Genomic DNA, 23,223 nt, shown 5'->3' on the forward strand with positions numbered 1-23,223 from the left:
CAGCGAGAGGCACATGGCTGATCAGGGACTGGCACAGGACATATCCAGGTAGCTCAATTTTCCTCCTTTTTCACTTTCTCTGTGACTCTGTGTTTGCACATGGTGGAAAAAATGCAGAGAGCAGGGAGAAGTGGCCAGGAATGTCAGCCCCGCCACCACCCTCCCTGCTGGCCTTCGGCTGTGGGGCTGGTGGCTCATGCCAGCATTGGTAGCCAAAAAAGTTGGAGGAGCCCCCGATGCCTAGAGCAGATGAAACACCCAGAGATCAGATGAATTTTTGGGGTAATCCTTTATTTTTTTTGAATTTAAAAAGGAAATTGTATCATCTGCACAAACTCAGTTAACATAAGCCTGCAGTGAGAGGTGAAAAGTGTTTTGATTGGAAAACTGGCTTGCAATGAGTACAAAATACTTCACAAACTTTCAAACTCATCTTTTCCTCCCCTTTTTCATTAATGGGCATCTTTTATCCTGTCCTAASCAACAGCAACAAGACTAATTAGTTTAACAAGTACAACAAATGGTTTTACTGACAAAAAAGAACCCTTTGAAATATACATTACATTCAAAGAGGATTAAATTACACCCTATTACCCATTTTCCATAAAATAAAGATTACTTTGATAAATCACAACTAATGTTATCTTTGGCTGATAAGAACTCTGCACTTATCTGTGTGGCTTTTATARTGTGTTCTGATTTTTTTTCCTCCCTAAAATAGTCAATGATACAGTCTGCCAGGCATTTTCCTGCAATTTGACAATACAACATCTGCGAACTAGGCAGCAAGTGAAAACTTCATTGTCTGAATATGAAACATGCAACAGTCTTTTTCTTTCCCGTCATCTCCTCTGCAGCAGTCTATCAAACACCTTTCAGCCATATCTTGCTCCATCAAGGTTTCCTTACTGCTAAAGCAAGGTAGTCAAAACAAACTCCTTTGTTAAGRGCAAAGCCTTTGTGGTTCATCTTTCCATTGTACGAGAAGCCTGTGTGACAACTGTAGCACGAGGAAGTCATACCTTCATTTAGGCCTTAATACACACAAGATATGCATAGCAATGTACATAAGTCTGCATTTTCAGGTGTAAAGGGTTCCTTTGTGCTTTCTCTTTCCTTAGCTTTGCASCAGAGGATTCTGCAGTTTGCTTGCGCTCTACTGTCACCATCTCTGGGTGGATGAACAGTTGGCTGAGGACCAAGCCCGAAGCATTGTCTTGTGTTTCTTTCAGACCTGCACTAGCTCTGCATGAAGTGGTTCTTTAYTAAAGGATGGAGACAGTTAGGAAATTGGAAAAAGATCTTTGTGTGCCAGGAGGTTCACCCACCATTTCAGCATTTGGTAATGATGTACATAATGCACGCACATCCTCACTGGAGCACCAGCTCGGCTGCCAACACCTGGCTTAGCCCAGCACTGCAGCACACGAGCRTCTTTAAAACACTTCCAAGGAGTTTGATCCTGAAAAACTGAAGTTGGTTTCCTACGTGTAGTGGACCACAAGAGGGCCCTGCCCCGCCACATGAATGAGAGACATTGCCTCTCCTACCYCTCAGGATAAATATTCAAGTTCAAATTACATTAATTTACCATTTTTCGAAATCCTATCAAGAAACACATTGGCTCAGAGTTCAACTACTGTTCTGTATGCATGACTCAAAGTATCTCATTTTACTCTAAATATTCAAGGATTAGAATTTGTGTAGCAGTTCGAGGGTTGGCTTGAAATTAAGTTTACAAAGTTCTCAACACTGGTGGGGAAAAGATGTAGTGGTTCTTGAAATCTTTAACAAGTAAATTCAATATATGCATGAGTCGAGTTATATGATTTTTGAAAATTCTCTGAACTACTCAAACATAACATCAATTTAACATCCATTTGCAGCATCTAACCTTCGCTGCACTGTTTTGGATGGGTGCCCTCATCACAACACGTGTCCCTTTTCCTGCATTTTCCTTCAGAAGCAGGTGGCAGTGGATTTCAAATAAATCCCACATCCATGTCTGTGTTGCTTTCTGGAAGGTGTGTTTTGCTCATGGAAACATGTCAAACCTCTTTGTTTACTTTTCAAAATTTTATAAGTGTCCCACCCCCTGGGTTGCCTGCAAAGTGACTCAGCAAGCCAAGCAAAGGGATCAAAGAATAGAGCTTTTCAAATGAATGGAAAAGTTTAGCAGTTCTGAAAGTATTTTCCCTCAACACATATTTCCAAAACATTAATAATGACATCTGAGTCTAACAGATAAAATGCAGGGCTAGAGTAATAAATCTTGGAGAATGGGGAGGAGCACTCTGAAATGCTRCAAAACAGAGATTATCACCTTTCCAAAACCTTTCCGAACTCTGCAATCTTCTCTTTTTTCCTGTAATAGAATACAAAAAAACACCATGGCTGGGCTGCTGCTTGCTTGCTGTAATTAAAACAACTTCAATATTGTATTTCCTCAGTGATGTGCACATTTATAAGGCAGAAAGGAGAAAACTGTACACGTAGGAGTGAACACATAGACACTGCCACCAGTGCAGACGAACCACCATGGGTCCCAAGCCCAACTCCATATCTTGCTACTCACTGGATACTCCRTGGGTGATAAAGTCCTGGGAACCTGATTCTGTTTCAGGGACTTGTGCATTGTAATCAAAGATAAGGTTCTGATGTAACAAGTGCAGGAAGATCCAGACCTCAGAGGCCTCAGACACCCCTTACATACCACAGGGTGAAACTCCTCCTTCCTTATTCCATCTCCTGCCTCCGATATTTTGCACTGATTTATGCACAGCTGCTAAATTCAGAAGAGAAGAAACAGACCTGCCCCATCTCACACTACACAACAGTCAGAGGGCTGGGCACTCGCAGGAAGATGGGATATGTCAATTCCAAGCTCCTTTGGCCCAGAACCCAGCTCTCCCACTCCCCAGGAAAGTGCTCTTTGTACCAGACAACACATCTGTTCCCAGAATGGGGCTGTCAGAGGGTCACACACAGCGAGTGCTGCCTGCTGTGGGCAGTGTGCAAACCCCTCTCCTTTCCCGCCTTCTCTGCCCAGCAGAGTGGGGAATTGCTCTCTGAAGCCACGTCCCTTTAGGAAAAGCGGTAAGAGTCAACAGCAGAGGCCTGACAGCCCAGCCAGGGGAGCATCTCTTCAGTCATGGGATACTCAAGTCAGACCTGCAGTAWCTGCTCTGAAAATGGGCCAGGTACTAACACCCAGAGTGATTTCAYTTACTACAATGCTTATGGATCCTCTAGCTAATGAGAGGACTACAGCTTCAAGGTTACTATCACGGAAATCCTGGGAATTTGGAAAATAAAAGAGTCAGAAATGCCAAGATGGAAAAGGAAGGTCATAATCTGATCAGGTTTTTYCCTTGCTACTCTTAGGAAGGCAAGGAAGAGGAAATAACAACATGGAAAACAGAGTCAGTAAATCAAGTATTTTTATTGATGTCCTTTCTCATTTGTGACCACGGGTCACAAACTTCACAAACTTTAATTGCACAGACCAAAATTAGCAATTGACTTTAATTTTCCTAAATTACAACTTCTATAGTTTATGCATTTTAATCAAGAGAAGACAAAATCATGAGTAAGTCTCTACTGGAATCAAAGATAGGAAGTAACTTCTTACTAATTGTCATGCAAACTACTGATTATTGGAGATTGAGGTTGAGCATAATTTCAGGAAAAAAGTTYACTCTTATGAGCATATTCATCTAATAACAAGCTAATTTATAGTCCTTTCACAACTGATACAATTTTCATGTATTAGATAATAATTACAGGCATATTAAGCAATATTAACATTATTAAACAACAATGAACAGTTGCCTGAATGTATACCATGGCAATGCAAAATCTGAGTAATATAAAGAGCTTACCTGGTAATTTTTCATTAGAGCTTTTCTAAGCATCTACATTATTTTTRTCTTACAGGTCTAGAGACTTTAATAGAACAGAATAAATCTAACATTCATATTTATAGAAAGATTTATGCCTGGCCCAAGAACTCCAGGGGCACTTACACTTTCTATACCAACGAATTACTCCCATTTGGAAAAGGACCTATTGCTTTATTGTGGCATTACCACAAAAGCTGCTTTCTGAGYGCACTGAATGCATTTTGTGCAATGAGTATTCCAAAAGGTTAAAATGTATTGCTGCTCCTCTTTATGTCTTGCTCTTTTGCAAGCATACACAAAACTGCAGACTTGGCTGCCACCAAGTATGTATTTTATATGTGAACTATTACTACTMATAAAAGTAAAATAAGTTATTCAATATGAATGACTGCTTATCTCCCCCTTGATRTACATAAAATAAGCCACATATAATGTGAGTAAACTCAGGTGACTGTAGTAACTCTGTGGCACTCCAACAACAACAAAGAGAAGAAAAAAGTGAAATGCTTCCAACAAAACCATTAGCTTAAATTAYCCTTTAAAAAACAAACAAAAAACCCTAGTCACAAGTCCATGTTACGGACATTTTGTTTCCTGAAGGTTTCTCTTAAACAATACTTTCCTAAAAGAAAACTATATTTAAGCAATTTGCAGAAAATTATCACAAGGGCCGACAGAGAACTAGTGTCCTACTTATTTATTTTCCTCTTTTCCTGGAAGCAAATGTCCCCTAAATCATAACTTTGTATTATTTGGGCTTCTACACAGGGGAGCTGCAGCTTGCACCAAAGGAGGAAAGAAACGAAAGCTTCACTTATGGCTTTCTATACATCAGACTAGGACATCTATGTACTCCAGCTTTCCCACTTAAATCCCAAGTCATGTAAACCATGAAAATCTCTTGATGGATTATGAAGTGAACAAATGCTTGTATTAGAGCAGGTGGATGTTTTCTGTACATAAAAGCAAGCAAAAGAAAAACCATGTACATGTGAGGGAGGAATGGCCATACTGCTGTGCAAACCACTTTCCTAACCTCCATTGTTATTGGTCCCAGCCTTAAGAGATCAGCAACTTTCAACTGATAGAAGGATTGCTGCTGAAAACAATTGCACTAACCCAAAATCCTTCCACTAAAACAGAATTATACAAAAAATTTAAAGAATTAAATCCAAGTTGTGTACACTCACATAGTTCAAACGTTTCTTTTTCTGACAGAGAACAACAAATAATAGATTGCAAAAGACCACACAAATTTTGTGTCAAAGATTTAATCAACAGGATTTGCAAAAGAGCATCATGTATTCTGAAATGATTTATGAGCTGCAAAAGTGATATATGAGTCATTCAAAGTGTATCGGTTGTATTCACATTACAGTTATCAGTGTTTACTGATGGCAGGCTGAGAAAAAGAGAACAGACAATAGAGCAAATAAAAATATTGGTGAGGTCATAAGAGACACTGGTTAACTCTCTAGTTGAAAGGATTATGTACAGCAAGAAAAAAAGCTTTTCTCCTTTTTCAAAGAGACTGCACATTCTCAAGGTCCATTTCCATCAGAGAAATACATTAAARTAATTTTCAATCTATATTCTGTTTTCTGGCCTATAGAAAGTATTCAAAGACACAGGAAAGACTAGACTTCTGCCAAGCAGATTAAAGAAAACAGCATTCCTACATATTTTAACTATACAGTTACACATCCAAATTCAAAGCAGAAAAATAATTTAATGCAAATACTCAAGAAATAAGAATTATGGATTCTGCTGAATCTGGGGGAAGCAAGACTATGAAAGGAGTGCCTGAACGTGATGAGGAGATCTGTGTAGGATGGTTTCTGGATCCTTGTATTCATTTGAAGGATCCATCACAGCTGCATATAACTCACTGTAAGCTCTGCAGACCAGTTCAGTTGACTGTTTCATTATGTGCTCTCTAAAAAACCAAACAAAACAACACAATTTGCAAATTGTAAGGAATATAACTATACAACATAGAAGGAATTAAAGATATATATTAAAATACACAATTAAAATCAGTGTAACACTAAAAGGCGCTTTCACTTCAACTATGAAAACAGCTCTAAGTTTTATAACAAAAGGCTTCTTTCTCTCACTGTATCATACACAGATTAAYTCACATATATGATCCTGATAACCAAGATACGAGCTTCATTATTTCTACAATCAAGCAAAAACTAATAGAAGGATTTAATTTGCATACATTAGTTTCCCACCTGCACTCCYGTGTACCTTTCAATAGACTGATAAACTTAGTGATCTACCTTTTGCCTCCAATGGCTTCTAACTATCCTTTGCCAATACACTTTTTTTTTCACCTACTAGCAAATATATTCAATTTGCTTATCTTGACAGCACCTGATTCCCTAATCAGACAAAAACTACTGATAGTTGTCAGAGATTTAAAACACAGCCTTTTATCAACAGTGCTATGAAATCTGTGTCCTGTTTTTTTGTTTTGTTTTTTTTTTTTCTGGAGATAAATGAGTTACAATGCAGAGACTGAATGCTAAATTGAACTGGAAAGTTTAATATTTTTTTAAGACAATGTAATAATTTTTAAATTGCCCATTGAATCAGTTTACTTTAATCATCATGGTGATGGTGTTTACAGTTACAGATGCATTTTTATCTTTCAGAAACAGCAATTACAATGATTTTACAGCCAAACCCATRCATGGGGAACACCAGCAGAAGCCGAGGAAACCAAGGTAACCACAAATCCAGATTCAGCCCTGCTGTAATATGCAATAAAGAAATAAAAACAGAAAAACTGCATCCAGTAAAATCAGGGCTGAATTCATCAACTGTTGGGAATTGACAAGTAAAAGAAATTTCAAAGATCAAGTACAAAAATCTTTGTCTTTACAGGAAACATTAAGGAACAGAATGCTATGAGAAAGGAGATTAGAAGACCAAACCTGCATTTTATTCTGACACACAGTACCCAGTTTTTTGATATGCAGCAYCAACTGCCATATTACCAGGTTATTAAAATACCTGAAAAAAAGACTGTCCTTATAATAGCGAATCCAAAGCCACTACTATAAGGGAAATACATTCGGGTGTTCAGGTAAAGCAACTSTCTCTGACCTCAGCCTGGGATCACTAAGCTACTGTAGTAATGTGACGATCTTTTATGAAAGCATTGCACACTGAATTAGTATAAAATTAATATACAAAATGAATAAATAAAAGAAGTTTGTTGAAATATTCAGAGGACTGAACAGCATCACATGTGCCGTTCAATCAAATAATGTGTCATTAATCAGAACATTAGGATTTCAGTTGCCATAACAACATGATACATTTATCACTGACATAAATGGCAGCACTTTCTAAAAATAGTAATTCCAGTTTTCAGTTTCTGTGATCCAAGACRAATGAAAGAGCTTTTCAAAACCAACTACCACATGAATACATAGTTTAAGACTTTTYAAATGAACAAAGGAATTTGAAAGACAAGAGCATGCACTGGTAATGTTGGAATGTTCTAATTGCAAAACTTAAATGATATTGCCAATGAGTATATAATACACTGGTCCCTGATCAAAAGCATGTGGTCTAATTCTGAGAACCAAAGACCTCATAGGTTCCAGATCTCAATTATCTAATTTCAAGGAMAATGTCTTCAAAATTGAAAATTCCAACTACTAGATTCAAAATATAGCACTAGTTAAATGTTTTGCTTGCATTTTGAGAAAATTTTGAATTTCCAAGGCTTATTTACTACAGAAAATATTGACTATCAAGACAGTGATTCCACAAGCATGCATCTCCGTAAATAGGTATTTWACCTTCAGAAGGATTGTTTGTGATTAAAGCTAAGTGTTCAAAGGCTCACAGGCTGATTTTTTTTTTAAATTCTGAGCAGAACCTGACCTATTGCATTGATTATTAACTGATTATTAACCTATTTCAGGTTAATAAACTTCTGCCTGTTAGCTGAGTAGTAGCAGCTACAGCAATCATCCTCCCACAAGGCTTCCCTCTCGCCTCTCAACTGTCCACTGCTGCAAGAATTCAGCTTACAATGTGCTGAGAGGTTTAAAAAGCTTATAAATGGATAAGGCTAAGACCGCCTACATGACCAGTTTATCTTGCTTCATCTGAGAGGAGAAATTATTAATTTCAAGCAATTTCACAGTGCCAGAGTCTTTATGGTAGCACAGAGGCAACCTCTTAAAACTGCCTTTGAGTTAGYAATGAAAAATTGAGGCTTTCAAAATACATTTACTGTCATTACGATTTTTAAATAGATCTAGATTAAAAAATATATCAAGTGCTAAAATACAGTTTTAATACCTTGACACTGAGAAGCAGAATTTGTGATGTTTCACTGACATTACTGGTCAAGCTACTCTGTTTGATCTGTATGGAGAATAGAGCTCTCCCACGATAGGATCAGCTCTGCCAGCTGAGCTGTGGGAATGGTAAATCCAGCAGAGACACCCAATGCTGGCTGAAAAGCATCAAAATTCCCTGTGCCCAGCCATGCTCCACCTGTATGGCATGACACTGGAAGTCTTTGAATGAGGAGAACCTGAGCAATGCAGCACAAGAACCTGGCAGCTGGACTYGCTGACCATTGTAGGTCCCTTCCAACTGAACAGCTCTATTAAATTCCCAACAATAATTATTTTTCCCTTGACACATGTAATTTTTTAATTGCAAGATGCTGTAATCCTATTGAGGACAAGTACTAGTAATGAAACTCCAAATACTAGTGAATTATGKAAAATGTGATGCGCTTTCTGGTATATTCTGTTACCTGCATTCTTCACAAAAGTGTGAAAAATAATGTCAAAGAAAGATTTTGATCAGTGCAACRTAAGTTCTCTGAGTTTAAGTACTACAGAAAGTCTTCATGCGGTTCACATTTAATTGGAAAGAAATTCATGGCATTTTCCCTAGCCTTAGGGTTCAGTTATATTCAAAAAACAAGGTAAGAGATAAATAATAAAGTTCTTACTTCCATTCTTCAAAGGAGACATCTCAAAAAAAATACATTAGGTGAGAAGTAAAATAATCTCAGCACAATATTCAGTGAGACASAATGCCAATATTCTACAGCAGAAGACAACAAAATTGAAAATTCTAGAACTGACAAAGCAGTGGGGATAAAAGAAATCTTGGAGAATTATATATTCCATCTGTCTTTGGAAAGCTTACAAAATAGTTCTAAAACAATTTACAACTAAGTTGAAAAAAAAAACCTGCTGACATAGCAGAACATGTGTAAAATAGATTAATGAAATTCATTTTGATGGTGTCTCTTAAATCCAGAGTAACTACTTCAGAAAGTTACAGTTACATACTCCTCACTGCTTCTTCAAAAARAGGAGAGTTAGAACAAAACTGAATTGTGACCTGAAGGACAATATGATCACAGCAAATAATTTGAATTCTCATCATGATTCACTAAAACCTAATCTAATTCATCTTTGTGATCATTATTCAGGCATAATAGAAATTCAAAGGTAAAGTACTTACTTCACAGTGGCACTCAGAAGGAAATTCAGCTGGGACATTAACAGACTATCTGGAGCAGACAGATAGCGATCAAACTGAGCCTAGATGGAAGAGAATATGAGATCAACATATTAACAACTTGCTGTTACACGAAAATTGGTAAACCCACAAATTTCTAAAAACAATTTGTGATTACATTAAAAGATAGAACTTGAAAGACCAAAACAAATGTCTAATTTCAGCATCTGTGCCACCAAAATTTTGTTTCTGACACTTGGGAATATGACTAGAGGGCAAATAATGAGAATCCTGCTTTTACAATTATCCTTCTAAGCTTCCTATGTAGCTGGTGCAGGTACTTATACATCACTGAAGATCACACTGAGTCTATTCAGTGCWGAGAGAACACAAGACAGGTTCAGAGAGCTACCTATTCTGTCCAAGTTAGACATGTCACTTGATTCTTTTTGCATGTTTCTTTTCACTTTTTGGCAGGGAGTCACTGGTCACATTGGGAAAAACAAAGAGCAAATCACCCACTTCAGGCTTCTTGAGCTGCTTCCAAGCCTACTTTTCCTCTCTCATAGAATACAGTGATAAAAAGAGTAGTGCTTTGACTCTWAGAAAGAACATTACTGCTGTCTTCAACAATCTATTAGAAAAATTGCGGATGCCCCCTCCCTGGCAGTGCTCAAGACCAGGCTGGATAGGGTTTTAAGCAACCTGGTCTAGTGGAAAGTGTCCCTGCCCATGATGGGAAGGTTGGAACAAGACGGTTGGTAGCCCAAACCATTCTGTGACTTTGTRGTCAAATGGGTGACTACAGAGAAGATGAAACCAGGTCTTCTCACAGGTGCAAACACAAGGAATACTGAATATATTATACTAAGGAGTATTTTGTTCAAACAGTGAGAGGAAAAATTCTCATCAGGAATGACATCAAACACTGAACAGGTTATCCAAAAGAACTGTATGATCTCCATCCTTGGAATTATTCACTATGACAAGGCCCTAAGCAAGTTTATCTAATGATGGAAACCTTCCTGTTCAATCATTCACTGAATGAATATTCTCAAATCAGTAAATCCTAAAATCCACATCCATCCATCATTTAAAACATAAACAAAAATGACTAATGAAGTCACAGCTCTTACAAATTAGCTTTTTGGGGTTTTCTGCCATTGCTTGGAAAGCAAGGGAGCTTTCCCTGAGAGGGGTATGGACTTAACAAGCACTGCATTTTAATGCACATATGAACAACTTAAAAGGCTAGGACCTGGAAAATTTTCAAGTATAATTGGGAGGCAGTGAATCTGCCTGCAAGTATTCCCCCTGGCTTAAATCCTGAGAAGCCAATAGATTAGGCTGATAGATGAGATTTATATGAGTTTGATTTCAGCACACCCAGTTCAATTCTGGTTAAAGTGTGTTCACAGAAGCAGATACTAAGCAAAGTAATGAATAAGATAAAACAGTTGGATTCTTCTCCTAATTATTCCAGGGAAATTACTATGTGCCACTATAGATACCAGAGTTGCATATATATAATTTACAGAGAAGGTTYCCAAGCTGCAGCCTTTAAATATGTTGCTAGTCTGCAAGACCATGATAAATAGATGATATTTTAAATGCAAAATTTATAAGTTTTCATAAGAATGCATGCTGATCTGAATAAACCACCAAGTGCTCTGTTCATCCAACCAGCTTGGGAATTGCTGGTTTAAATCCTGAACAGAAAAAAATGGGCTACACTATGATAATTAGGATGGATTCAACATACAAGTTTTTTAAGAAACCTTTTAAAACCCCCTTTTTTCATGGGGGTATGCATATACTGCTGTATGAGCAGGTTTTTACAGATAAAAGTTTACAATAAAACTAAACTTGGCTAAGCAAGGAGAGTGACAGATTATACATTATTGCCTACTGAACTGTGATATTGCTATCTCTATGCAAAACAGCCTTCACACACTATGAGAAAAAATATCAGCTGATTAATTTGCTTTAAAATATATTGTAGCTTTCAACTTAAAAAAACATAACTGTGWCATACACCCAGAATCTAACTTCTAAGTAAAGCTGAATTATTTGCATAAAATCAAAGACTTAGGACTAAGATTATAAATGATAGTAAAACCTGTATTTCAAAGCATAGAGGCAAAAAAAAAAAAAACAACTTTGGTGATTAAAACTAATTAGAGCTAAGTATTTGCTTTTAGCTATTTAAGATAACTCATGGGACAGCATTCTTGTACATAAATCTCTGCTTCTCAAGGCTTAGAAACTAATATTCTATTACTATTCCTTCAGAAATAACTTATCCATTTATTACTTCAAGTGGTCAAATTACTACAAATGAAGAAWGTATTCCCAGACATGTAATTTAGCTATTCTTAAAGAGTAGGACTGGTTAGATGAGTATCTTCTACTACAGATTAATATCTTCTAATCACATTATTAACAGTATTCTTTACCATGTCACACCATCATCATAATAAGAAAGTTAAAAATGCTTACCATTGCAACCTTCAGGGACACAGAATCCATACTTGACAAATTTGAAAGAGGACCCTATGAATCAGTAATCAGACAGGGGAATAAAAGGTCATACTAGCATATAGAAAAATATAAATAATAAAGTCTACAGTCAGTTCAGTAGTTAATTTTTATTTGGTTCTGCAACAGGATTTTCAATGTTTGTAAACTGTAGCACCATTTGACAACTGAAATGCTGTTAACAGTTCATTTGTATCCTACCACTCCCTTAAATTAAAAGATGAGAATATGGAATTCTTAATATGTTCTTTCAAATCCTTTTCTTCCTTCTTCCCCCTTAAATAAAGCCCAAACTAGCCTTCCACAAGGTCTAGAATAAAAACTGAACTGCACACTGGCTACATCCCCATGGTATTCCAGACTTAAGAGACAACTTTGCTCTATTTATTTGTTCTTGGACTGTGAAGAATTCAGACCTGCTTCCCAGTAAACATTCTGTGCTGTATGGTAATAGAATGTACAAATGCCGCTTATCTCCCTAGCAAACTCTGTGACAACATCACCTCTGCAGCCAGGCAGCTGTACAGATAGAAATGAAAATTGCTACATCCCATTAACAATCTGCCCCTAGTTGACTTGAAATTGGTTTTAAAACAGGAGATAGGCTCATGAATAAAAAATTAAGTTAAGTTATTAATCAGATTATTTATACATTTTTTTAATCTTTATACATAAAAATCTGTTGAGTTTGGGCACTTTATGTAAAATTATTAGCTGAAGAAACAATATAAAGCTCTGCAACAGTGTTCTGTTTTCTCCAGAAAACAGTTTTTTCACTTTCACAAAAGATCACAAAAGGACATAAGCACAGCTGAAGGGAAGAAGAGCTGTATTAACACCTACCACATTGCAACTGTGCTTCTAAAGAAAGGGAGAGCGTGAGCTCTGAATTCCAGTTTTCAGCTCCTATAAGAAATCTCAAGTTTTCACTTTGAGAATCTCACTGTGTTGGTACTAGAATAGCTACAGCAACGAGTAAGGATGAAAGAAGAAACTCTTTCAAATTACTACTAAACTCATCTGCCAGTTTTTTACAGAAGAAAAACAGCAGTAATTACCTAAGGCATGCAGCTATCAGTGAGTGGTGCTATGGGCAGCAATGATGAAAACTGAATGCTATTACATGCACAGTAAGTCTAATATGTCTAATATACTAATATACGAATATATAAGTGGTATACACACTCAGTGGGTGCCAGACAAGGAGTACAGAAGGACTGCTGCACACCAGCCCTGCTAGGCCTGCTGAACACAGTGTAGGGGAAATCTGTAGTTGCAAGGTGCCTTTGTCTGATAGTCCTGGTCCCATGTGAAAAACCAACAGAAATCACTGAGCCTTTGTTTTCAAAGAAAGTTTAATTTGCAAAAACATTATGCCAAAATTCTACTAGCTGGCAAGTGTGTGGTACCCCCTCAACGCGTAAATTCTGTAAGCTCACCTGTTCTGGTTTGTGCTGCTGCAGAGCATTATAAATGTAACTCAGACCAGCTCTTGTTAACACGTAGGAAGCTTGCTCATTTATGAGTGTATCTAAATGAGCTTCAATCTGAAATGTTAAGCATAAGGTATTTATAAAGTGTGTGTGAGAACATTAAATGTAACAAGTTCTGGGGTTAAAAGGCCTAGAAACGCAAATAAGAAAAAAACACAAATAAGGAGCGTGATCAACAAACAAGGAAATACTATAAATATGTACAGCATAATTATTTTATCCATTTACATCTTTCATATTAGAAAGAACCAATAATGAAAATTCAGAGAATTCTTTCATGTCTGACTAATAAAAGAACCTATTTTTTTTGTATTTGCAAATATAACACCACTAAAAATAAATAGCCCTGATCTTAAAAATTCCTATATAATTTTGTTTTGCCATAATTCTTTAAAAATATATGATAAAAATCATACAACTCTTATTGAAAACACTGACAATAACAAGGCAGTTTCACAATAAATGACAGACAGTCTTTCATAAAGAAAATAAAGCTGAAACTAAATCATACTCAAAATTTATTTTGAATTCAATACTGATAAATATGTATTTCAAAAAATTAACTGAAAGAAAAACAGACAATGAGTTATCCATTTTGTTTTAATTATCTTCATATGAAAAAAGCTGTAAGAGTGTTTTACATTCTTAATATAATCTTTACTTCGCAGGAAAACCTAATCCTTAAATCCAGTCACAGCAGAAGCAATCATTTTTCAGTTTGAGCAGTGTCAGAAAGACATTTGTGTATATATACATTATTACAGATAACTACCCCACTTTTTTTTCTTCCAATCCTAAAGAAAAGAAAAAAACTGTAATATAATAAAGTCTAGTAAAATGTAAGGCTCTTTTGTCTGATACTTAAAGAGTTCACCTTTTTACTTCCTAAAATTGTTTAGAAGAACACACTTTCTTTTKAAATCCGGACAGAAATCTTAATATTTCTTCAATTTGCAGTTTTTAACTATCTTAGTGAGTTCTTCCTCTATGAAAAATGTTTCTCCGCTTAAATATGCCATTCTAACTCCAGTTGAATTACTTACTTATGTATAATCTTAAAGATTTTTTTTCAGTCTGTTCCTGTATTTATAAAATATTTGAAGAAAGTTAGTGGTATTAAATGTGTAAGCTTCAGCTCTCTGGCTTTTCTGAAGAGTAAATCAATTGCAACATTTACTGTGAAAGAAACTCTGATAAYAGAAATTAGAAAATACCCAGACAGTTTGGTGAGGTTGTCTGTTTGTTTGTTTCAGAACTAAGAGGTGCTAGAAATTCTGATTAGGAGTAGAAAGTGAAAAATGGCTCACAGCCAATCCTTGCTGATTCCTTCATATAAGAAGTTATGACTTTTTTCAAGCTGCTCAGCTCTAAAAGCTCTTGTGAGATATACTGCAGACATATTCAGGCAGCAAAATATAAATGGGTGGTGTCCAACTTTTTGTAAGCCAACAGTTTCTAAATTTTCACTTCCATTTCAAAATTGTACCATGCATGAACTACTATCCTGAGATGTGAGGAGAAACCAATGAGAAAAGAGAGGCAGAAAGCAGGACTGAAGTAGTAACTTCAGCTACACTATATTCTAGCACACAACAGACAATAATCCAGTACTAACTATATCATGGAATACAGTCAGCCATTTGACTGAGCTTTCAATTTTCATTTGTTTCTTCTCAGAGTTTGCAGATAAGTATTAGAATGATTAGGATAATGGAAATGTTCACTGATCTGTGTTTATCTTCAACTAAACCAAACAAAACCAAATATTTTAATTATTTTTTGTCTGTTTAAAATGAAAGATACTATCTTTGGTCTCTTATCCCATTATTAAGTAGTCCTCTTATCCCATTTCCCCAATTTTGATAACATTGGCTTTCGGTTGATTTTCAGATAAATATGTTCACATCACAACTTACAGTAATAAGTTCAATAAATAACAGCAATAAGTTCATTTTCTTTTGGGGCTGCTAAAGCTTACCTGAAACTGCAACATTTCTAGACGTTTGTCAGTGAATTCAAAGAGAGCCAAAGTAGTCTTCATCATGTATAGTGAATTTACCATGAAGGTTGCCATATCAGCTGTGCCCAAATTACTAGCAGACATAGTACACATCTGTAACAACGGATCTAGCACGCAAGATAGAACCTAAAATAGCAAACACACAGAAAAGAGGGAGGGGAGGGGAGGGAGGAAATCATGTCGCACAAGGCTTCTAACCTCATTCTGTCTCTATCATGTATTTATTCCCCAAAGCAGAATAAAGAGGAATGAGAGTTTCCAACTGTGAAAGCAGTTTTCTACTGGATTTGTCAGCAGGTGATAACCTACCACAGTGATGGGGAAAGTATAAAAACCTGTGAAGAAAAGATTCCAGCCAAGCAGGAGAAAGAATAACCCAGATTAGATAATTGGTAATTGTGCAATCTTGAGGTATATTTACTTAATGGAGTAGTAATTGGATAACAGAATTTAGATACTGTGTTAAGAGTAGCACTCCATTCTCTACTGTAATTATCCATTTTGTTAGTCACTCTCTTATTCACATTACAAACTCTGGTTAGATAGAGAGCTCCAAAATGGGAGCAGACAAAAAGATTAATGTTCCATCTATCTTTTGTGCACAGAAACTAACTTACACATTCCTTTTTTGCCCCTCTCCCATCTCTTTACACACATAAAGCAGTTAAACATTCTTGTACCTGTACAAAGTCAGCCTGACGGGCATCCAGTGGAATAACAGATGAGTCATGAGATGCCAGAACCTCCCGTAGCAAGTTAAGTGTCTGATTTAGAGCAGAGCTTGGGCCAAGATCGGGAGGTGGGAGCTCAACCTGAAGTACAAGATTATCTGTTTGTGGRGCATTTTATTAATTTCATTTACAGCAAACACCATCCAGTCTGTTAGCAAAAATGCAATCAGCTAATAACAAAATTACACATAGGCACACAGAGAAGAACTTTCATTTGATACTGGACAAATCTAGCATRTTTCAGACAGTAACTGCCTGCAACTTTCAGCATAACCATCTCATTCAGCACTAAACAAGCAACACCAAATTTCTTCTTTCATTCAGACTATGCCTGTTTTATGACCTGGAGAAACCAAACAGTACTGGTTTTGGTACTGAAAAAAGATACATTTACTCAATTAGGTACCAAAGAGTAGCCACCTTTTGGCACCAGAGTTCACTTTGAGCAGGACTTCCGGTAAACACTTCACAATCTAATGCAGGCAGAGCTCTGGGAGATTAGAGACACACTACAGCAGTTCTTGACAAGGCTGCACAGCCTCTATGATGCTGAGTATAGAGCTGCTGTCACAAATGCAACAGTCTTAAYCCCCAGCAAGCTTGTATCTTAAACTGCCAGTACACAAATGAACTGCACACAAGCTAACTCCAGTACACCAACWTGAACTGCAATGAGACTGCAGAAACTGAAATGCAGGCTTACACCAACAGATGTTTTAAAAAAAAGAAGGAAAGTTTGTGTATATTAGAGAAAAGAAAATACTTTCCAGATAAAATTATGAAATCGGAAGCCTCTGAAATGGACTGAAATTCTATGCTATTTTTAACCCAGGCTCACATACTTTTAGCCCTTTCTTTGTAACAAGCATACACTCATTAAACACTCCATAAAACATTTATATAAAATCTAGAACCTCTTTTTCCCAACATACATTTCTTTGGTTCCACTCCAAACATAGCTGCATCTTTTTGTCCCAATGCTGCCTCAAACTGGCTTCCTGCTGTCTCCAAACCCTTACCACAACCTCATTTCTTCCTGCCAACAATCCACCTCACTTCCTTCATGTCTTCTGCCCATCCAAAGGCAAACACAGATGAGGCTGGATCACGTGTGAGTAAGGAGACACTCAACAGTACAGCCTAAGTTAACATTTAAAGGCATAATCTCTCCAGAAGGAGGTTGGGAGAATTAAGTTTGGATAGGACTGGCCCATGTGTCTCAGTCAAGGTATTTGGCCACAGCAGAGCAATGAAGTGTGCACTTCTGCAGCGCTCTTAAGACTTCAGCTCAAAAAGCAGCAGCTTTGGATGACTTTAAGTCATGGGCAACATGTTCCATACTTCCCAAATGAGAAATACTGATGAGTAGCATAGTAATATGGATGCCTGAGTCTTCAAGTAAGGAAAAAAAAAATAAAAACCAAAGGCTGATGGCCAAAGAGACCAAGATGGAGAGCACAACAAACATCTTCAAAGCAGAACATTACAGAGCCTTCTGGAAATCAATCTATACCCGATGAACRCTCCAGCAGAGAAAGAAGAAAACAACAAGGCAGGCTGAGCTTTCACACTTCATGTTTTGAAACATTTGAGATACATGTCCCCCCCACTGTTACCARGACAGATTTAACAAAAATCTTTTTGCATCCTTCAGAGCACAGTGTTCCTCTATTCTCATTTTCCAAAAGAGAGTATACTGAACTCAAGGAACTAATGGAAAACTAAATCTAATAGGTTTAGAAAAAAGTTGTCCAGTCTAAGAGGTCTTGAAAGCATAAAACAAATATTCTAGCAATGAAGTAATTAAAAAACAAGACACTTACTCAGTGCCGATCAGTAGTAAAGTTTACTGAATTTTACAGCACTGAATGACTTCCTTCTTGTTTCTTCTTGTTATTTTTAAGTGTATTGATTGTGTCCTGAACATTGTTCTCAGACTTGAACTGGACCGTGTTCAGGGATATTCTGGCATTACTTTGAGATTAGAGTTTGATGGAGTTTTCACTTCCAACACAGACATAGATCGTGACAATGACGATTTCAGGCTGCTTTGCACAGAATTTTTGTCTTCTGAAGTAGCTAGTGCTCAGAAGCTCTTAAATAAGCTTCTTCTTTCACTTAGTCTGTTCGTTCAAAGTCCACTGTCTTCTAGGTAAGAGCAAGGAACAACATTATGGAAGAAGAAAATACAGCAAAGAAAAAAGATCTAGATCACTAGATTTTATTTGGGTTACCCTGAAATTCCTGACTAMTGCAATAGAGACAAAATTACCAGTAAGCGGAAAGAGAATTAAAGTAGTGCTATATTAATTTTGAAAATTCTAACTTTTTGCACATGAATAGTGAAGGCTTTTTTTTTCAAAATTAAAAAAGAAAATTTAAAACCAGACACTTAGAATTTATAGAGGAACCTACAGATTCCAACTCGTGAGCACTAMTCACTATTCTAATAAAAAAATCATTGAAGCCCTACATGTTTTACATGCAGTAAAAGATCATTATAATTGATCCTATTTCCAGAAARATAGGTTTCAAATACATGCCGAGTTCTACTTTTGAAGTACCTTTTTCATATGCAAATTAGACAGAAGCTAACTAAAAAATTGTTAGGGAAGTTCTGCAGCAGTATGTTCATCTGCATTACAACATACTCTAAAATAGTATTAAGTATCTAACTGGTCATAACTACCAGTTCAGTCGTACAGATATGATGCCAAACAGCTCTTCAGTCTTTAAAAAACCCAAGAAATTACCAATTTAAAAAATCCAATATACAAAACTGAAATGAATTCTGAAATGGGATATTAAAAGTTGTACGTAAGCCTTAGTACAAAAATTTGTATATTCTTTTCTATATATTCATCAGTGGGGAATAGATACTAAACCAGTAATCTTCCTCCAAACATATAACCCAGAGCAAGTTTCTCTATGAGAGCAAGYAGCTCAAAGGATGTCTTACAGAATTTTACAAACAGCAAAAGAAAATACAGAAAAAAAAAAAGGCAGTATCATCAAGAAGAGTGTGCATGTATGTTAATTGTTTCCCTATTCTATTTACAAAAAAGGTTCAATATAAAAGAAGAGTGAATTTTCTTTTGAAAATACTGTACAGTCAATCAGAACTATGCTACTTGAACATTAGAAAGTTCACAGTTACAATGTTCATGAATGGAATGGAACACCTCCTACACAAGGAGAGGCTATGTTCTGCCTGGAGAAGAAAAGGCTCAGAAGGGATGCATAAATATGTGAAGTGAGGGATGGAGATAAGACAGGCTCTTTTCAGCGGCATCCAGTAACAGCTCAAGAGGAAATGGGCACAGATTAAGATATGAGAAAACAATTTTTTACTGTGAGGTTAGTGAAGCACTGGAGACGGTAGCACAGTGACGTTTTTGAATCTCTATGCTTGGTGACTTTAAAACCCCAGCTGGACCAAGTCCTGAGCAACCTGCTCCAGCTGACAATCTACATCATGAGCAAGATGGTTGGACTAGATGGTTTCTAGAGCTTTCTGCTGCACTCATGCATTCTTTACTCCTGTAATTCTACTAGCAAATAAAAAAAAAAAAAAGATGATAATTTAAAACACAGAACTTCACAGAGAAACCYGGAATGTTAGTGGCTTTTTTAAGAGCCTAATCAGCTTTATCACAGCCTCTTAAAAACCTCCACTGTCAGGGGCTGGATCCAAAGCACTACACAGTAGAACCTTGTAAAAACGTTATTAATTTTTTATGCTATCAGCTAACACTAAGCAGCATCAACTGCAGAGGTCCATTCTCCTTAGCTGAGACAACATTCACCAGCACTCCAGGAAACCTGAGTRCATGTCTACCAGAGGAACTATCTTAAGATTTTCTGGTCCTATTAGAATCCTACAGAGATGAGCAAAGTAGAATGCCTAATGGCATGCTTGCCTTTTCAGTTAGCATGTTGGTCTTGGAAGAAAAGATAACTAGTTTTGCTCTGTTCACATGGATCCATTTAAAAGCACARCAGCATTCAGATCACAACAACAATAATCTGTCTTATCCAATCTGCCCYACATCTGATTTCCCAGAAACCTAATAGGTTTAATTCTGGCAGGAATTAAATTATGAAGGACAAGTTTACAATTATTCCCACTCAACATTTTAGTATCTCTCTCACTGACAAACTTAAAAGATAATGCAATCACAGTATTTAATTTGCATACATCTACTCGAAAAAGAACAGCATTAAGGAATAATAACTCCAAAACTTAATTTGAGATACACTACTAATAGTCTTCTAATACCTCATACAGCAGATGACTGGAGTTTGRCACAGTCTTTTTCTAGTCTGCCCTTACGACAACTGTCATTTCATTTTATTAAATGTTTGCAATTATTCTTTCCTTTAATAATTGTTCTGGAACACTACAGAAGCCAGAGGAAGGACATGTGGGCTTGAAAATTCCCACTCTCCTAATTTAACAGGCGGTCAAATAAAACATGCTGACATTGGTTAGTCTAACACACTTATTAAAATGCCTCACCAATGGACTCATGATATTAAATGACAACTCCCTTATTGAGAGGACTAAAAGAGCAGTCCATCCACTCCAGTCCATTAGGTACTTTGAACTTTACTCCCAGTTTTATTGGAATAATTTCTGTTGTTCTGCCAATTATTTTCATTTAGTATTTTCTCCTGGATTTATAATCATCTCTAAAAGAGTCTTCTGTAAAGGGCTGTTCTTAGATCCAGACAATRAGTAACACAAGCAGAATCCTGAATTCCTAAATATTTGATTTATAAACACAGAGTGAAAAGAAACACATTAAAGGATACATAAGGATTGTAACGATAATTCTGATCCGCTTTACTAGCACAGTTGGTAGACCCATAGCTGGGTCCAAAAAAGCTAAAGAGCAACAAATACAAACACAATTTTTTCCGCATAAGGACAGTAACATTGGACAAAAACCATTCTGGTTGMACCAAGTACCAGAACAAATCAATTGCTGCCAGAACCAGAAAGTACTGGCAAGACTGCCCCACACTGCCTCTGAAAGGGAAGAGTGAACAAGGCAAAGGAGAGACAATGTCTGCAGTAAGAGCTGATGGACCAAAYCTTCAGTGACACAGGAGGTGGCTGGTGATGCCATCTACAGGACGTCAACATCAAGCTCTACAGCAGCCTGAGAAGATTGAAGTCATGAGTGGCATTTTAAACCTAAAAAAAGCAAAGTGGCTTTGCAACAATCGTGCTGCCAAGCTTTGTGACAGGTTTCAAGAAGTGTTGGAACCAAAGAGATTCCCTTGTGTACTGCATTTCTTTGATAACAATGGACTTGTTTCCAGCAGTCTGCTGAGTATTGCTGTCACATGGATTTCAGCTCAAACAGAGCTACCTGAGAAGTCTGAATGAGAACACCATAAAAAAAGCTTTCTCMGAACAAAAGTTTGAAGTTGAGAGCTGCTGACTATTTTATTTTCAGATTACAAACAGGATGCTTGAGATTTTCTTAAGTTATGAAAAAAAGTTCATAGCAAGGTGCTTCTGGGCAAATCAGTAAGTATTCTGAAGTAACCAGGGATTTCCCTCTATCATTTACACCGATGGCTTGACAACCAAGAGGGAGAATCCTGATCTAAGACAGCCTAAAAGCTACCATACACCTCCACACTTGTGACACTCCTTATGTAATATGGGACTCTTCTCAAAAATAGATATGAAGAGAAAGCTATTTTCTTGTCCTAGAAAGAACAGCCTTAAGTCTCAGTTTCCCATTGTGGTTTAGAAATTAAATCCCAGGCAGACTGAAAGCAATGCTCAACTCAGGATAATCAATAATCTAGGGAAATAAATTGTCTACGGTGATGAGGACATCAAATTACCATCCTGTCATTTGTCCACATCCTCGGGATAGGATCTTGAGGAGTTAGCATATTTAATGACACCTGCTTTGTCTCAAAAGTGTTCCCAACTAGCCATACTTAAATAAAGGATTTTCTTCAATAATATTCTGGTCCATCAACTAGTAGATAGAATATAGATATTATAAAAGCAAATTATCAGCAACAAAAGACTGAGGAAATACTATCATTAAAATTGTCCACCTGACACAAGCTATATTCACCAATTTCCAATAATCTAAACAAAGGAAGCACTTAAATCTATAGAAATAAGAGTATTTTTATTTAAGAACATCCCATTTGTATTTTAATCTATTTCCAAAGTTTTTCAAGTTGTCTTAAGAGTCATATTTTAACRAAAGTATTGGACAGCTGATATTCTCTGAAACAGGCTTATCAATGTCTTAAGAAGCATAATCTAAATTGAAATAAGAAACCACAATTTCCAGACTGTCCAAGGGAAAAGGAATTTACTAATTTTCCCAGTGAATACTCTCTATCTGCACAAAAGGAATAGCAATGAAGCTTTGCAATTACCTAAGTAAGCACAAAGGGTCTATCTTCCAGGGGCTTAATTTTCTCTGAAAATAAAAAAAAAACCAACCTGGAAGCAGTAGCAAGTGCATACTTAGCTGGCAAAATGCTGGTAAAAAGGTTGGGATGTGAAGAAAATCCTACTAATACATATACACAATTGTGGTCTGAACAGGTTTGAGAAAAGGATGGCAAAAACCAACATTCAGTTTCCTTAAAATATAAAGGCATTGTGACATTCACTACTAAATTTACAAAGACAAATGAAAAGGCATAAAACCTGCTTATCTGTACACTAACACACAAAAAGCAAAGTAACAAGAGAATTAAATTTATGATAAAAAGGTCTTTATCACATGGAAACTAATGTTTCTCTGAGAGTAATTAGCCTATACATTTTTTATTTTTTATGAAGCAAAACTAATTTCAGTCATGAAGAGATAAGACATCATTCTATCAATTCAGTAATCCACTCATAAAGGGTAATAATCTAAGGTGGTACAGAAGACTATMTAAAACTCAGGTACAAGAACTCCACATCAGAACAGTAAGATTTCTTCTCAGACACTGAGTTACYGCGCTGTTAACTCCTGAAGCAGAAAGATTAATAA

The 23,223-nt window shown here is 36.5% G+C and overlaps 1 protein-coding gene across 2 annotated transcripts in view; it reads right to left on the minus strand.

The window, feature by feature from the left end:
- Window positions 1–3,407: 3,407 nt before the first annotated feature.
- Window positions 3,408–23,223, minus strand: part of COG6 (component of oligomeric golgi complex 6) — a 60,108-nt gene continuing 40,292 nt past the window's right edge. For both annotated transcript variants that reach the window (XM_057367435.1, XM_057367436.1), the window contains exons 14-19: window positions 16,145–16,276; window positions 15,423–15,590; window positions 13,391–13,498; window positions 11,913–11,966; window positions 9,417–9,496; window positions 3,408–5,838 (exon numbers count right to left, since the gene is read on the minus strand). In XM_057367435.1, the coding sequence (XP_057223418.1) occupies window positions 5,691–5,838; window positions 9,417–9,496; window positions 11,913–11,966; window positions 13,391–13,498; window positions 15,423–15,590; window positions 16,145–16,276 (690 nt within the window). In that variant the 3' untranslated portion in view covers window positions 3,408–5,690. The remainder of the gene's footprint in view (window positions 5,839–9,416; window positions 9,497–11,912; window positions 11,967–13,390; window positions 13,499–15,422; window positions 15,591–16,144; window positions 16,277–23,223) is intronic.

Source organism: Malurus melanocephalus, unplaced genomic scaffold, assembly GCF_030028575.1.
Source record: "Malurus melanocephalus ecotype Western Australia unplaced genomic scaffold, MMel_1.1 scaffold_78, whole genome shotgun sequence".
Taxonomy (NCBI): Eukaryota; Metazoa; Chordata; class Aves; order Passeriformes; family Maluridae; genus Malurus; species Malurus melanocephalus.